The sequence below is a fragment of the Chlorocebus sabaeus genome, chromosome 11 (assembly GCF_047675955.1).
Source record: "Chlorocebus sabaeus isolate Y175 chromosome 11, mChlSab1.0.hap1, whole genome shotgun sequence".
Classification (NCBI taxonomy): Eukaryota; Metazoa; Chordata; class Mammalia; order Primates; family Cercopithecidae; genus Chlorocebus; species Chlorocebus sabaeus.
The window spans coordinates 22,042,516-22,061,112 of NC_132914.1; the positions used below are offsets into that span (position 1 = coordinate 22,042,516).

General features: G+C 33.3%; 1 protein-coding gene across 1 annotated transcript in view; it reads left to right on the forward strand.

Moving 5' to 3' along the window:
* Nucleotides 1–18,597, forward strand: part of SLCO1B1 (solute carrier organic anion transporter family member 1B1) — a 94,916-nt gene that overhangs the window by 62,849 nt on the left and 13,470 nt on the right. The window contains exons 9-14 of the mRNA XM_007967861.3: nucleotides 1,655–1,819; nucleotides 3,640–3,835; nucleotides 6,189–6,354; nucleotides 11,659–11,843; nucleotides 14,051–14,115; nucleotides 16,419–16,536. Coding sequence (XP_007966052.3) covers nucleotides 1,655–1,819; nucleotides 3,640–3,835; nucleotides 6,189–6,354; nucleotides 11,659–11,843; nucleotides 14,051–14,115; nucleotides 16,419–16,536 — 895 coding nt within the window. The remainder of the gene's footprint in view (nucleotides 1–1,654; nucleotides 1,820–3,639; nucleotides 3,836–6,188; nucleotides 6,355–11,658; nucleotides 11,844–14,050; nucleotides 14,116–16,418; nucleotides 16,537–18,597) is intronic.

The window sequence follows — 18,597 nt, forward strand, 5'->3', positions numbered from 1 at the left end:
AATGATATATAGTAGATCACGATCATACAGAAGTTTACACTAGATGACATCAAATTTCTCATCTTCAAAAATGCAATGATTGTGTGAATGTATATACTCCATTTCTGTTGAAGAAAGGCCACAACTGACTTATGATACTTACAAATCAGGGATGGTTCTTCATGACTGGGGAGACCTGTGGAGAGAAACGTGGCACTTTTGCCTAAGAATTTTAAATGTTTTTTATTCCTACTCTACATTTTCTTACCTCTCCTTTTTTTCTCTTCTGTGTCTTTTCTCTAACTCCCTTTTCTCCTTATTTTAAGCACATGCAACTCTTTTGTAGCTGACATTAGATGGATGTCTTAGTTCTGACCATATCTAATGAAAATCTTTAGAGATTTAAATAGAGAAAAATATTTCAAAGCCCGTGTTCATCCATCTCTCAGTAACCATATCTTGACTGTGTCTTGATGACCTCTGATACTTCCTACTGTTTTTCTAAGTAGTTCCTTCTAACTTTTAACTCCTATTACAGCTAGTTGACCTGGTGATCACAGATCCAAATGACATAATTTCTACCATGAACAGAAGTTAGAAGCTTGTTACCACAGCTGTTTGTAAGGATAGGTGGTTGTATTATTACTATTATAACACTACTTGGGACGCAACATTATCTCCTGGCTGTTTTCCTTGTATCTTAAGACAGAGGGTTAATGATATTGCCAGATTTACTGAGAAAGTATGTTATGGTAGAAAAGCTGTATACTAGAGAAACAAGAGGTCTGAGTCCTCATACTAAATTAATCTTTAAGAATTTTGAACCTCAATGTTCTTATTTCTGTGAGTTTTGGATTATGCTGTCTTTACATTTCCATTTAATAGTTATATTTTTAATATAATATATAATTAAGTACTAAAAAATAAGAAACATCATATGTCTTTTTCACTTTTTTGTTTGTTTGTTTTTGGTTTTGTTTGTTTGTTTGTTTGAGATGGAGTCTTGCTCTGTTGCCTAGGCTAGAGTGCAGTGTCACCATCTCAGCTCACTGCAACCTTTGCCTCTCGAGTTCACGCGATTCTCCTGCCTCAGCCTACCGAGTAGCTGAGATTACAGGTGTGTACCATCATGATGGCTAAAATTTGTATTTTTAGTAGAGACGGGGTTTCACCATGTTGGCCAGGCTGGTCTCGAACTCCTGGCCCCAGGTGATATATCCGCCTCGGCCTTCCAAAGTGCTAGGATTACAGGAGTGAGCCACTGTGCCCGGCCTTCACTTTTGTTTTTTGAGCAATTAGCATATTGTCTGGTACCCAGTTGAAAACCTAACATTTGTTGAATGAATGAATAAGTGAATTAATATGTTTGCAATAGTATTGTAAAGTACCCAGGATAACCAAATATTAAGTGAAGAAAGCAAGTTACAAAGCAGCACTTATGTACGACCCTACTTGAGGGTAAAATAAACTCATAAATATTAATATTCGTATGGAAAATTTTGAAAGGATACATTTAAAAACTGTGAACAGCCTGTAGTATTGCAGGCTATTCTCACTCTTTGCATTGTGTGTTTATAGAATTTTAAATCTTACATGACTTACGTTCACAAGTTTTAGGTATAAATATATGTCTAATTTACATTCAAATATTTTCTTTATTTTTACAATTTTATAGGTTTTTTCCGGTCTTTTAAAAGCATCCTTACTAATCCCCTGTATGTTGTATTTGTGCTTTTGACGGTGTTACAAATAAGCAGCTATATTGGTGGTTTTACTTATGTCTTCAAATATGTAGAGCAAGAGTATGGTCAGCCTTCATCTAAGACTAACGTCTTATTGGGTAAGACATATTTTTTACTTGTGTGCTTAATAAGTGAAATACTACTAAGTACTGTATTCCAAGTGACATTTTATTGTAAAAGTGACTTTGTATTTTAGTAATACAAAATAACTATAATTTTCTTGTATTCTTTCTCAAATGCTATTAAACATATGAAACTTGTGATGTCATTATTGCTCTGCATTTGAAGTTGTATCTTATTTTAGATGAGTTCCTGAAGAAAATGTTGCAAATAAATGGAAAATTTAGAGGTAATATCTGTATAATTGGAACTTATAATTTAGTGCTGAGATCCTGAGACAAACCCTTTTGTAATTATAATCATTATAATTCTATAATTTATGGACTTTGAAATCAAGACTCAGTTACTTACAAAAATATGACACTGATAGTTCCAAACAGAGTATCAATTTAAATACATCAAAATATGCATAATTCAAAACAAATATCATATTTTACAGAGTATTTTTTGCTACAATATCTATTTTCAATGGCATATTTAGATGTGCTTATTAAGGAAAGTTTCCTTGTATTATTCTTCCCACAACTCTAGTATTGTAGATACATTATAGAAATTCAATAAATATATGATGAATTAAACAACTTATCATGTGGTATGTAACTAGGTCATAAGTAAACAAGAAAACGAATGTACTGAAGCAGGAGACCAAGCTTCCAGATAATCTCTTTATTGATCTCTTTGTAGATCTTAAAATCTAAAGGTAGTGTTTTGACTCCCAGTAACCTAGCCTGAGCTTTTTCCTAGAGAAGACTTCATCTTCAATAACTCTTACTAGACAATGATATGGAAAAGTTACAGGAGGGATTAAACATTATTAATCCTGTGTGTAGACCTATTTGTCAATTCAGGTTCTATATGTTTTTTAATAAATGACAAAGATATATTAATTATTCTATTGTTAAGCTCTGGGCAGATTTAGTATGAATTATTGAGGGTTAGAACTCTATGTGAGAGAGGTAAAAGGCTTTAGATGAATTTCCATAAGCAGAAAGATGGTGTTTTGTTGTTGTTGATTTCCAGAAAAACAAAATTGCCTCATAGAAATTATCTGCTCCAACAAACAAATATCCTTAGCCACTGCCTTTTGCTATTGAGGGAACCAAACTGTCATCATTGGCAGGAACAAATTACATGGATCTCCTACCACCATCCTGCTCTGTCATTCTTCTTTTTAAAAAGTAATAAGATTGGCATTCTACTATAAAGACACATACACACATATGTTTATTGCAGCACTATTTACAATAGCAAAGACTTGGAACCAACCCAAATGACCACCAATGATAGACTGGATAAAGAAAATGTGGCACATATACACCATGGAATACTATGCAGCCATAAAAAATAAAGAGTTTATGTCCTTTGCAGGGCATGGGTGAAGCTGGAAACCATCATTCTCAGCAAACTAACACAGGAACAGAAAACCAAACACTGCATGTTCTCACTCACAAGTGGGAGTTGAACAATGAGAACACATGGACACAGGGAGGGAAACATCACACACCGGGCCTGTTGTGGGGTAGGGGGCAAGGGGAGGAAGAGCATTAGAACAAATACCTAATGCATCCAGGGGTTAAAACCTAGAAGACAGGTTGATAGGTGCGGCAAACCACAATGGCACATGTATGTGTATGTAACAAACATGCACGTCCTGCACATGTATCCCAGAACTTAAAGTGAAATTTTAAAAAGAAGTAATAATATTGAATAAATTTGATTGACATACACTGTGTTTCATCTATAAAGATATATCAGAAAACCTATATATGATTACAACTTTTTTTCTTTTTTTTTCTAGGAATTGTAACCCTACCTATTTTTGCAAGTGGAATGTTTTTAGGAGGATATATCATTAAAAAATTCAAATTGAACCCAATTGGAATTGCCAAATTCTCATTTTTTACTGCTGTCATGTCATTGTTCTTTTACCTATTATATTTTTTCATACTCTGTGAAAATAAATCAGTTGCCGGCCTAACCATGACCTATGATGGGTTTGTATATATCACTATATCAACATAATACGTTAACCATCTAATTAAGAATCTCTGTATAAGTAATACAAGGCAGAAAACAATTTTAACTAAACTTTCTTTAAGTTAAGAGAAATTTCAATTTAAAATTTTTTTAAATATCTGTTTCTTAAGACCTCAAACACATTCTTTTATTCATCCATTAAAAAGAAGCAACATAGGTTGTAATAATAACTATTATTTATGTAGTACTTACAATTAGTAGAGAGTACTTTTATCCTTATTTTTTGAATGGGAAAAGTAAGGCTTAGAGAAATACATGGATTACACAGCTAGCATTGTTAAGATTCTAATTCAAATTTGGAGTTTTTTTAAGTCTAAAACTCTTAATCTTAACCACCACTGTAATCTTGGATGGATCACAAGAGTCACATAAATGGCATTATCCAAAAGTGACTAAACAACTTTTATCTACAGTTCATATTGATGTTTAACAACTGCCTTTACAAAAGAACACTTTTAATGTTGTACCAAATTTTCTTTTTTGCAAGCTAATATTGTTCTTTCTGATATTATCAACATTGGAAGTAGCATTAAGAAATATTCTATATATAATTGCATATTAGACATTGAAGAATCTTTACTTTTCCATGAATACCATGTATAGCAAAGTATTTTTAGTGCAACAGTCTCCACCTCAAATCAAGGGCAAGAATGCTATGCAATTTTCTAATAATCTCCTGAATATAGTGCACAAGTTCAAAACTATTTTTATAATAATACTAAGAGATTATTTGCCTTTTTATTCTCATGCTCTCCTGGCAGTATAGTGATATTTTCTAATGCTCCAAGGTATGTTGTTAATTCATCAATCTGACTGCTAACAATGTGTGTGCTTATGTACTTTTGTGTATTAAAATTTTCTTAGTATTACTTTCTAATATACATGTCAAGAGATCAACTTATTTAACAAAATCCCTTTGGAACAGACCCTCAATCTTTTATAAGAGTGTGAAGGACTTCTGAGAACCCATATTTTTTCCAAAAAAAAAACAACCCTGTGAGGTTGACATTATTATCTATGACTTACAAATGGCAAAACTGATTTTAGAAAGAAGTACCAGAACTAATATAAACACAGATGTGACTGATTGCAATATCTGGACTGGGTCATTGTCTTAGTCCATTTAGGCTGCAAAATTCCAGGTAGCTTATTAATACACAGAATTTTTCAAGATTCTAAAGGCTGGGACATGTAAAACCAAGGTGATGCCAGATCTGGTGTCTGGGGAGAGGCCATTTCTTAATTCATAGATGGTACCTTCTTATTGTGTCGAGGCATGGTGGATGGAACAGGCAAAGGGTCAATAATTCCATTCATGAGTACTCATCCTCATGACCTTATAACTTGCTAGAGGCCTGACTTCATAAAGTCTTCATATACGAGATTAGTTTTCAATCTATGAATTTGGGGGTCGCAAACGTTCTGACTACAGTAGTCGTAAACCATTCTGCTTAACCACTCCAAGTAGTATTTCCTCAAGCAGAATATGCTTTTTAATAAAATTATTGATAACATAATTTCTGAAGTATAAATCTTAGTTTTTCTTTTAAATTATGTGCTCATTCAAAGATAACACATCAATCCTCAATTATTATCAAACATTTGAAAGAAAATTTTTTTAATGTTTAAGCAGAAATGAATTATACAAAAAATATATTTTATAATTTTAGCTATGGCATAATCATATTTTATAATTTACAACCATTTTATAAAGGAAATCAGTATAAAGTGTACTATAGTTTTATTATAAAAATATACCCAGTTTTTCTAGCCTTTTTCTATTATTCTTGATTTTTCATTTTGTAGAGGCTCTGCTTTAAGCATGTCTGATTTTTTTCTTACACATTACAATAGAGATTTTTTAATTCAACCTAGTTAAATAGCATTAATAGACTCATAAGACTTTACAGTGAGCTGAGAGGAATGTCAGTCTAATGTCATCACCTTACTGAAGAGAAACTCAGTCTCAGAAAAAAGACGTAACTTATCTAATGTGAAATTTCTTGATAGAATTATAACAACTTCTTGTCTAAGTCTTACTTAATATCTTTGGTTTATTTTTACATTTTGCTTTTTCTAAGTCACAAGTCATGTCTTAGCAAAGATGGAGAGCATAAAATAAATAAGCACTAAAACAAACTTTGCCATTTCACATCATCAAAGCAAATTTCTTCATATAAAGAAAAATTCTTTATCTTCTCTTTTTCTTTTCCCTCTTTCTCTGCTTCCACTTCTTCCTTCTCTTCCCTTTCTTTGTCTTTTTCTTCTCTCACTCTCTCTTTTTGATATATGTCTATCATGTATTTCCAGAAATAATCCAGTGACATCTCATAGAGATGTACCACTTTCTTATTGCAACTCAGACTGCAATTGTGATGAAAGTCAATGGGAACCAGTCTGTGGAAACAATGGAATAACTTACATCTCACCTTGTCTAGCGGGTTGCAAATCTTCAAGTGGCAATAAAAAGTCTATAGTGAGTATTAGTTTTTACTTTCCTCTCCTTATTCAAAAGCAAGAATTAGATTGAACAATTTTTTACCAAATCTTTCTGTAACTGTAAACTGTAAGGACTCCATTTAAAAGATAAAAGAGAAAGTTTCCAATATTATCTGTTATTGTGATAGGTGTGATGTTGTATAAACAAAGTTTTATATAAAAGTCTGTTTAGGGCAAAATCAGGTTTTTCTGTTACTTGAATTCTAATTGGAGATCACCCCACTTTTTTCCTTTGAGATTATAAGACTATGACCTTTTAGAATTTGAATACATTTAGAATATCTAAAAAGCACCTAATTTGACTGAAGCCTATAATTTTCATTACTTTATCCCTCAGAATTCAGGAAAATGTCCTGAGTTAACCCATTGTTAGCACTTCCTGTCTTACTAAGACAAAAATCAATACGCAATGTTATATTCAGATTCTGATCTGTTTAGCTCTGGGATCACTACCCTTTTTACTTTCTAAGAAATTAATCAAGGCTTCATGCTCACTTAACTGCCCTATTCTTGATTTTCTATTTTGATTTTTCCAAAACTGGCACTTCTACCCAAGATAATGTAGTATCCTGCTCACCTATTGCCAATATATCCCACAGAAATGTCATTTCTTTCTTCTCGCAAAACTTTTCTTTCCATGTGAATTATGGTTTTTCTCTAATCTCCTGGGTAGCTCCCTATCATTGGGAATGGGTTATGGTGTTTTCCACTCAACATCTCACAAAGTCATGTAATGTTTTCCTAGGAACTTTTACTATTACCAACATTAGTGAAACAGTCAGCTACAGTTATTGCTCTCGGCCACATCCTTCTGTGTTTGATTTTTAAACATTATCCATCTACTCTTGCCCACAGATCTATCAATTGTAATATGTAAGGGCATGTAGAATTTTAAAGAATAAAGCATCCTGGACTTTTTGAAAATATTTAAGTGCAACTTTAATAAACTTACACAAATATGGCCCAAAGACTATACTTAAAAGCTCACATCTCAGTCATGGCAATAATGGCTCTGTTGTTCAGTTGTTTCCTTTTCCTTTGCTATTTATTTTTACTTTGCTATTTTTTAAAAAATAATTCAACTCTTGTTCTAGGTAAAGAGGGTCCAAATGAAGATGTATTACATGGGTATCTTGTGATAAGCCGAGGTTTAGGGTACAATCGTTCCCATCCCCCAGGTAGGGGGCATAATACCCAATAAGTAGTTTTTTAGTACTTGCTCCTCTTTTTCTCGGTCCAGTCTAGTAGTCTGTAATATGTATTTTTCCTGTCTTTATATTCGTGTGTACCCAGTGATTAACTTCCACTTATAAGTGAGAACATGTGGTATCTGGTTTTCTGTTCCTATGTTAATTCACTTAAGTTAATGATCTCCAGCTGCATCCAGGCTGCTGCAAGGGACATTATTTCATTCGTTTTTGTGGCCATGTAGTATTCCATTGTCTATATGTACCACATTTCTTTATTCAATTCACTGTTGATGGGCACCCAGGTTGAGACCATGTCTTTGTTATTGTGAATAATACTGTGATGATTATATAAATATATAAGTAGATGTGTTTTTGGTAGAAGAATTTATTTTCCTTTGGGTATACAACCCAGTAGTGGGATTGCTGAGTTGAATGGTAGTTCTGTTTACATTCTTTGAGAAATCTCAAAACTACTTTACACAGTGACTGAACTAATTTACATTCCTACCAACATAGGATAAGCGTTCTCTTTTTTTCTGCAGCCTTGCCAGAATCTTTTTTTAACGTTTTAATAACAGCCATTCTGACTGGTGTGAGATGGTATCTCCTTGGGATTTTGATTTGCATTTTTCTGATGATTAGTGATGTTAAACAGTTTCATGTGTTTGTTGGCTGTTTGTGTGTCTTCCTTTGAGAAGTGTCTGTTCATGTCCTTTGTCTACTTTTAAATTTTTTATTGTTTTTTGCTTTTTGAATTGTTCAAGTTTCTTATAGATTCTGGATATTAGTCCTGTGTTAGATGCATGATTTATAAACGTTTTCTCCCATTCCATAGGTTGTCTGTTCACTCTGTTGATTATTTCTTTTGTTGTGCAGAAGCTCATTAGTTTAATTATATCCCACTTATTAATTTTGTGTGTGTTGCAATTGCTTTTGAGAACTTAGTCACAAATTTTTTGCAAGGCTGATATCCAGAATATTTTCTAGGTTTTCTTCAATGGCTTTTATAGTTTTAAGTTTTACATTTTAGTTTGTAGTACATCTTGAGTAAAATTTTTTTATGAAAAGAAGGGGTCCAGTTTCGTTTTTCTGCATACAGTTAGCCAGTTATTCCAGCACCATTTAATGAATAATGAGTACTTTCCCCATTGCATTTTTTTTTTTGTTTGTTTGGCTAACTTCTTTGAAGATCAGGTGTGCGACAGGTTTTAGGTGTGCAACTTTGTTTCTGGGTTCTCTATTCTGTTCCTTTAGTCTATGTGCCTGTTTTTGAACCAGTACTATGCTGTTTGGTTACTGTGGCCTTTTAGTATAGTTTGATATCAGGTAATGAAATGACTCTCACTTTGTTCCTTATGCTTAGGATTACTTTGACTACTCAGTCTCTTTTTTCGTATTGAATTTTACAATAGTTTTATTCTAATTCAATGAAAAATGATGCTGGTTGTTTGATAAGGATACCATTGAACCTGTGGATTGCTTTGGGCAGTATAGACAGTTTAATGGTAATTTTTCTACCAATCCATGAGAATAGAGTATTTTTCCACTTGTTGGTGTTGCCTATAATTTCTTTCATTGGGGTTTGTATTTATCCTAGTAGAGATCTTTCACTTCCTTGGTTTAAATGTATTCCTAGGTATTTAATTTATTGTGGTTATTCCAAACGGAATTGCATTCTTGATTTGGGTATCAGTTTAACTGTTATTGGTGTGTAGAAATGCTACTAAGTTTTGTCCATTGTTTTTGTATTCTGAAACTTTATTAAAGTATATTATCAGTTCTAGGAGCCTTTTGGCATAGTCTTTAAGGTTTTTGAGATATAGAATCATATCACAGTGCAGAGAGATAATATGAGTTCATTTCCTATTTTTCATGTTTTACTTCTCTCTCTTTCCTGATTGATCTGTCTAGGATTTCCAGTACTATGTTGAATAAGAGTGGTGAGAATGGGCCAGGCGCGGTGGCTCAAGCCTGTAATCCCAGCACTTTGGGAGGCCGAGACGGGCGGATCATGAGGTCAGGAGATCGAGACCATCCTGGCTAACACGGTGAAACCCCGTCTCTACTAAACATACAAAAAACTAGTTGGGCGAAGTGGCGGGTGCCTGTAGTCCCAGCTACTCGGGAGGCTGAGGCAGGAGAATGGCGTGAACCCGAGAGGAGGAGCTTGCAGTGAGCTGAGATCCGGCCACTGCACTCCAGCCTGGGTGACACAGCAAGACTCCGTCTCAAAAAAAAAAAAAAAGAGTGGTGAGAATGGGCATTCATGCCTTGTTCCTGTTCTTAAGAAGAATGCTTCCAGCTTTTGCCCATTTTATATGATGTTGGCTGTGGTTTTATCATAATGGCTCTTATTATTTTGAGCTATGCTCCTTCAATGCCCAGTCTGTTGAAGAACTTTATCATAAAGGGATGGTGGATTTCACTGAAAGCTCTTTCTACATCTGTTGAAATGCTCATATACTGTTTATTCTAAATTCAATGTATGTAGTGAATCACATTTATTGATTTGTGTATGCTGAACCATCCTTACATCTCAAAAATAAAACCTACTTGGTCACGATGAATTAACTTTTTGATGTGCTGCTGGATTCAGTTTGCTAGTGTTTTGTTGAGGAATTTTGCATCTATGTTCATCAGGGATATTGGCCTGTTGGTTTGTTATTGTTGTTGTGTCTTGCTAGATTTTGGTTCCAGGATGATTCTGGCTTCAAGAAAATGAGTTAAGAAAGAATCCTTCTTCCTCAGTTTTTCAGAATAATTTCAGTACAGTGGGTACTCGCTCTTTTTTGTATTTCCAGTAGAATTTGGCTATGAATGCATTTGGTCCAGGCCTTTTATTGATAGGCAGGTTTTTTCAGTACTGATTCAAATTTGGAACTCCATATTGGTGTTCAGGGTTTCAATTACTTCTTCATTCAGTCTTGGATGGTTGTGTGTTTCCAGGAGAGTAAGAATGACCCAATTAATGCATGGTCCCTCTTTGCACACTAGTGAAGGCCTGAAAGTGATGTAATATTAGAACCCTGAAAAGAACTCTGTCTACCACAAGACATAATCTACATTATACTGGCAATGACTATGCCATTTGGGGGCTACTGCAAAGTTTTTATTATTTACTTATTTATTTTTTACTGAATCCTAGATAATGAACCATCACATCTTAAAACAGTGTTCTTTGTACCAAAGCTTAGTTTTATTGACCACTACACTTGTTCCATAAAAAATTCTTCTATGTTATTCCTAGTGAAAAAAAATAGTAAGAACTGTAAGTTTGCCAGAACTGTACTTGTATAGATTTAAATTCTTCTACAATTCTTCCTTCAATAATTGGTCTTTAGTATTAATAGATTCAAGGTGAGCTTCCCTTGAACTTTTGCCTAGATTTAGAACAGAATTTATTAAAGCCACCTATCTACATAAACTGTCCAACTGATTAAACATCTGAAATCACTTGTTTCTACATTTTCCACTTCTGTGCTCTAAACACTAGTGGGGCATTCTGTTGTGTTTAATGTCTCTGGTAATAATATCATCTGTCATTATGTCCTTGGATTTTGTGTATGCCTGCTAAATTAAAATTTTAGCATCTCTACCTGCCTCTATTTTTCCTGAACTCAGTGCCATTTTCATGGTTGACTCCAGTTAAATTTTGATTCCTCCCAAACTGCTATATTATCTGAATTATTTGGATAATTCCTCTTCAAGGCATGTCTCTGAAACTAAGAAATTGTCCAAAAGACAATCTCTGTTCTGCAGAGAGTAAAAGGGAATAGAAAATAATTATTAAAGAGAATCTACAGAGATAAGAAAATTATATACAGAGTTCTAAACACTAACTTCTTTGTTTCTTAATTTTAAAATTAAGAATGAACTAAATGTCAACCATGAATTACATTTTCTTGTATAGGAAGAAATCCAAAAAGCTATTTTACATTTTATCTGTTAAGCAACTGTATTTTTAGAATCTTCGTAAACTGTAAATACATTAGTTTGAACAAGTGAGACTTCACTGGATATAATGCAATGTATATGCAGCACTGCTGTGTCTTCCAAATTTCTTATGTCATATTTTATACACAATATTTCAGGTGTTTCATAACTGTAGTTGTTTGGAAGTAACTGGTCTCCAGAACAGAAATTACTCAGCCCATTTGGGTGAATGCCCAAGAAGTGATGCTTGTATAACGAAATTTTACTTTTTTGTTGCAATACAAGTCTTGAATTTATTTTTCTCTGCACTTGGAGGCACCTCATATTTCATGCTGATGGTTAAGTAAGTATGACTTTTAAAAACATTTTCATATGCATGAGACTATAAACACACCTAATGACCTAATGATATGCATATTTTTACATAATATACTGGGATTCAAATTCATATTTTGTCAAATTTTAATTTTCTGAGAATTCATTTTATTAAAATTACTATGAATTCTCAAGGCCATAATTAATAATTTTGCCTCTAATTTTTCCATTAAGAAGTCCAGATTCCATACTTTCTTCTCTTACTAAGAAGCTGATGACATAGACTGGCAATTGCCTCAGTTGTAAAAGAATCTCCCTAGGATTCTAAAAGAACCTTTTGAATTTTGAGTTGACTTGCATCCTAATGGGTCTGTCAGGGCAAATCTATTGATTTCACTAAAATAAAGCATTTGAAAACTAGATAGAAAATATGCTCCATTTGATAATAACATTCCAAAGCTTTTAATCCACGCACAGCATGACTTTTATAATATCCTTGTAGAAAACTAAGAAAATCCACAGAAGCATTCATTCCTTTCTTGGCTCATTAGACAAGATACAATGCTTGATGAATATTACATGGTAAATGAAACCAATAAGATACTTGTTGTCATACAACTTTCAAAATTACAGGAAAGACTGGTGTGAGATAAATAATCTTAAAATCAAAACATATTTATAAACTGTTCTGAGTGCTCATCAGGAAAAAGATTTCCCTAAAAAGAAAGATTCAAAAGGGAAAGTTAATTTAGGATTGGTTGGGGGGCAGCTGTGAAGAAACGGATTCAGAGTACATCTCAAAATAAGTAACATTTATTCTAAAAGTCTAAAGAAAAAGCCAAATCAAAGGGTTTCCGGGAGAAGGTCTGGGTGCTGACGCCTTAATACAGGAAAGAGCTGATGTGTTTGAGAAATGAAAAGAAGCTGGCAGATTGAAACATACTGAATGAGAGGTTGTGACACATGATAAGATTGGAGAGGTAGGCAGGGTGCAGGTAATGCATATCCTACTGGCCAAGTTGATTCAATCACCTAAAACTGATAAAACATGTAAATAATTGGTCTTAGATCTTAAAAATATACGTGTGTAAGTATAGTGACCTGGGTTAACATTCAATTGTACTTTTAAAACCTACATAGTTGATCACAAGTTCACTGTCAGCAAACAGCATGACATAGTAGAGATGAAAAAAAAAAGCATTTTAACATTTGTTAACATTAATATCAACTTGTAATTTGAATTTACAGTTGTTTAATTTTGACTCTGACTGCAAATCTTATCAAATTATTTATACTAAATATTCCACAGATATAGTTCCATCTCAATATAAAATGTTGTCTACTCAAAAGAAGTCTTTCATATTTGCCAAATTAAACTCATTAACATACTAAAAATACCTTAAAATTCAACAATAGTTTGCATATCAACAGGTTTTAGCTTTTTATTTTAAACTCATGAGTTTTAAAAAACACTGTTCCATCATTGATGATAACAATATCATATCTATTTCAGAAACTGATTAAATCAGCATTACAACTTGTCAAAAATATTTAACTCTCGCTAGCCTTTGATTTTATTGAAAGAAGCATTTTGTGAATATGACTACAGAACAAAAATATAAATTTCAGTTTGTTAATAATTTTCTAATGCTTAGACTGTGAAGCTATTTTTTAAACTTGATTAAGTGGGCAGAAGGACATCCATTTATTCAATATGTATTCATTTTGTGTGTCAGGCACCGTTGTATGCACTGAGGATGCAACTGTGAACAAAAGTGATAGAACTTTATTAGTTTTTAGTGTGGGTGGGGAATGAAGGAATGAATGTATGTAGCAGAAAAAACAATAAGCAAATAAATGAGTAAATATACAGAGTAAGTGTGAAGCACTAGAAAGATAAATAAATTGGAATTAAGAAAATAGAAAAAAATGAGAAAATAGGTAAGAGATACTAGTTCAGATATTATGCATTGAAAGTCCTTTGAGTGACCTGAATGAAGAGATAGAAAAGTCATCTTGAAATCATGATGCATTGAATAAATAAGGTAATAATTGTTATTATTGCTGAAGTGTTTGCCTTTTAAAACAATTGAAATATAACTTTATACAATGGGGCCATTCAACTGAGAACTTAATTCTATCATGAAGAAAAACAACACAGGAGAAGGCTTTAATGTTGTTTCATTTTGATATTTTAATGATATTTAATGTTTCTTTGCTTTTATCGTGTTTCAGAATTGTTCAACCTGAATTGAAATCACTTGCACTGGGTTTCCACTCAATGGTTATACGAGCACTAGGTATGATGAAAAATGTATATTTATATACACACACACATATTAAATTTAAGTTATAAATATAAATGTCAAGGCTTGAAGACTGAATGTAATGAATCTTTAATTGTGATAGTAAATAAAATTAGTATCGTTTCTATTTTGTGATAAATAAAAACAATAAGAGATAGAGTAAAATTGAGTGACCTAAAAAAGAATTCGATTGTTAATTATACGTAAAGTTAATCTGTTAAGACTAAGGAATTATTGTATTTATATTGCACTCTTTCAAACACAAAGGTCCTCCAAATTTTTCTTTTTTTCAGAAAAATAAGAATATTTCCTCCCAGTAGGCAGAGTGAAGGGCCTAACTTCTAAACTGAGGCATGATTTAGGCAAGGCCTAAAGCTAGCTTGGGAAGCATGGAAATCTGGCCAGGCTATGGCCAAATTACAATGAAGAAATTGTCTAAGAAGCGTATTTGATGATAAAGTCACAAATCCTCAAAGTTAAAAAGAAGAAATATACAGGAAATAAAACAGAGGAGATGAGATGCTGTAGTATTCCATTGGTTTTCTTCCCACCATTCCCTTTTGTGTGTCTCTAATCTCCCAGACTCTGTACATCCTGGCAGTTTTCTACCTTCAGATTCGATGGGGATGCCTCACTGCTGGAACATGGGTGACAAAAGCTTAAAGTAACACCTGGGTTGTTAGTACTCCTTCTGATATGTAGAAATGAGACCAAGAGAATGCAGTAAAATTTTTTTTTATCAATAGAAAATAGGAAAAAAAATGAGTTTCACCATACTAATTCTGGGTATCCTATTTGGATGTATCCAATCTGTGGCACGATGGAACCTAATGCACCTATGGAAAAAATACGCATTTAGTACAAAACTTCCAGTTCACAAACAATTGTCTTGAATGCAATAAACGTGTAAATTGTGGAAGGTCTATATAGTGAAAAAGTCATTTAGAAAATAGGTTATGAGTTTTAAAACTGTAGTGATTAGGACCAAGTTTGTTACTTAAAACAATCCATTACATTTGTTCAAATCAGTGGCATTATGTGGGGAAAATAAATTGTTAGCATATATTTTTCATTTTTCAAAGGGTGGCTGTGATTTTTGAAACCTGGAAATTTCTCATCCATTTCCTCAGTACCGGGTTTTTTCAGATACATTAGCCTCAGTCCCTTGTCATTTTAAGATTTCTCACTCTCAAAAACTTAAGACTGATGAAAACTAAATGGAATAAGTAAAATTGTGATACATCAATCACTGTCATTTTTTCCATGACAAAATAAATTCTGAAAATTATTCACCACAATACAAAAAAAGAACAAAGTAAAGTTATGAATACTTCAGTTGCACCGTCTGAAGGATAGTTCTCTACTGGCATGTCCCTAAAATTCTTTATCAAATTACCTTTGCCTAGAACCAGGAGTCAATCTCAGAGTTCATTAAAACAGCAGTGGAAGCAGATGGACACTTATTATATAAACAATTTATTATATAAACAGCATATCTGTCCGTGCATTCTGCAAAATCATGAGCTCCAAATAAAAATTAACCAAAAAAAAAAGACCACTGAAAACTTATGCATCATTGTGATCAGAACACTAACACAAACAAAATTTAGTACCATAATCCCCTAACTTAGCCTAAGCTGCTTCAGGAGGTATTTACAAATGCACAAAATCAATTAGTAGAAAATCACTGGACTATGACCTCTAATGACATCAATAAGTGGGAATTAGACATCTGAGCCCAGAAAAAAAGTACAGCCTGCCAAAAGCTAAGCACTCCCTGAAGCTCAGCCTATACTTATCTGGGGAGGGAGTTCTGATGAAGCACTCACTTTTAAATTCTCTTAAAATAGTGTTTAAAAAAAATAATAAAAGTCTGCCTTTACAGCAGTTGAGCCAAGATCTTTTTCCTTCCCCCATAAAATTGTAATTCTACTCCATTTCAGGTTTCTTTGCCTAAGAAAAATCCTGTATTAACCAACATAACTTCCCAGTTTTACTAACAACATTCTCCTTTTTACCATTCAGGCTTAAGTTAATTGCTACCATAAGAACAGAGTGTACAGGCATGTATGTAGGGAGGGTACAAGTGGGTAGAAGGCATCAGTGACATTACTACATGATTCGGGTCTTTGAGATTTCAAATAACCTTTATTATTGGGTAGATGCAGAACAAAATAATAAATAAATCCTCCAAATTTTTAAACGTTTATTTAATCAAAATGTATCAATGTGGAATATCATACAGTTACATTTAAAATATGTTCCCTGGACTGACATCTTCTCTTCTCCTATTACAGGAGGAATTCTAGCTCCAATATATTTTGGGGCTCTGATTGATACAACATGTATGAAGTGGTCCACCAACAACTGTGGCACACGTGGGTCATGTAGGATATATAATTCCACATTATTTTCGTAAGTTGTCATAAATATATTTCATTAATTTCGCTTTGACTATATTAATTCCTAAAGAATATTATTTTCATTATATAATAATATTAATAATGATAGCCACCATTTAATGGAAACTTACTTTGCAGGCAGTATGGTATCAAGCAATCTGGTATCTCATTTTAGTACTCATAGAAACTATAGGACATGGATATTTTCTTCTATTCTGTTATATGTGAAGAAACTATGATTCAAGGATAATAACCAACTTGTCAAAAATCAGAGATAATAGAAAATGGCTAGGATTTGTATGTGAATGTTTTTTGTTTCCAAAACTCTCTTCATGTTAGTATATACAAGGATAAATATGCACATGTAAATATATATATGTGTGTGTGTGTGTGCGCGCGTGTGTGTGTGTGTGTATTCAATTGCCTCTGACTTCTCTAGAAAGACACAGAATGACTAGCTTGGGCTCTGGACATATGTCAATTAAGAAATAAAGGAAAATACGTTTCTATATTACTCTATTCACAAGGAGAGATATTCCATAAGTGACACGAAGATAACTGCATGGGCATCTGGAAAAAAAACAATGCTACAATTATACTTTACCTCTTTAAAAAAACTAATTTCAAATTCATATATTGACAAATTATACACTTTGAAATGTGAAACTATATGTATTAAAACTCATAGTATAATTTCTTTCAATTATCTACGAAGCAGAAACTAAGTATGACCCAAATGCCCAGAACTACAATAGAAAAAAAAGACAAAATATTTATAACATCTGCATCATTAAACTTTTAAAAGCAAATTTCAAAGTGAAAATATAAATTAGGAGAATAATTTGCAACTTGTGACACAGACACAGGCAAATATCCTAACTATATAAGGAACTCTTAAAAATCAGCAAAAACAGCATCCAATGCTGGCAAAGATGCAAAACAACAAGAATTTCCTTTCATTTTTCTTTCATTGCTGGTGAAAATGTAAAAAATAATAGAGCCATGGTAGAAGACAGTCTGGAATTTCTTACAAAGGAAAACATGGGCTTATGATATGGTTAAGTAATCATGCACCTAAGTATTTACCTAAGTTAGATGAAAACAATGTCCCCACAAAAACCTGCACTTGAATATGAAAAAATGGAAGCCAACAAGATGTCTTTCAATAGGTGAATGGATAGCCAAACTGGGGTACATTCATACAATAGAAAATTATTCAACAATAAAAAGAAGTGATCTGTCAACCTACAAAAAGACAAGAAAGAAACTAAATGCATGTAGCTAAGTGAAAGAAGGCAGTCTAAAGAAGTTTCTGGGCCTGGTGTGGTGGCCCACGCCTGTAATCCAGGCACTTTGGGAGGCCAAGGTGGGAGGATCCATGAGACTAGGATTTCAAGACCAGCCTGTACAACATGGCAAAACCCTGTCTCCACTAAAAATACAAAAATTAGCCAGGCATGGTGGTGCACATCCGTAATTTCAACTACTTGGGAGGCTAAAGCACAAGAATCCCTTGAACCCAGGAGGCAGAGGTTGCAGTACGCCAAGATCATGCCACTCCTCTCCAGCCTGGCTGACAGAGCGAGACTCTGTCTCAAAAAAAAAGAAAAGAAAAATTAACAAAAATTAAAGAAGCTTCTAACTATATGACCTTTTGTAAAAGGCCAAATTGTGAAGACAATGAAAGATCAGTGGTTGCTTGGAGCTCAGTGGGGAGAAGACAGGGATGAGCAGGTGGAGCACAGGGCATTTTAAGGGTGGTGAAATGATTTTATATGATTTTATAATGTTGGATACATGATGTTATGTATTTGTCAAACCTGTGGATCCATACACATACAACATACAAACCACATAAAAAGCAAACTAATCTAAAATATGAACTTAATAATAATGCATTCATATTGATTCATCAATTGTAACAAAGTTACCACACTAATACAAAATAATACAAACTATTAATGATAGGGGAAACTGTGTGTGAGACGGGGAGTATACGGGACTTCTTCATACTTTCTATGCAGTTTTTCTGTAAATCTAAAATTTCTGTAATAAGTAGGTTCTATTTAAAAAA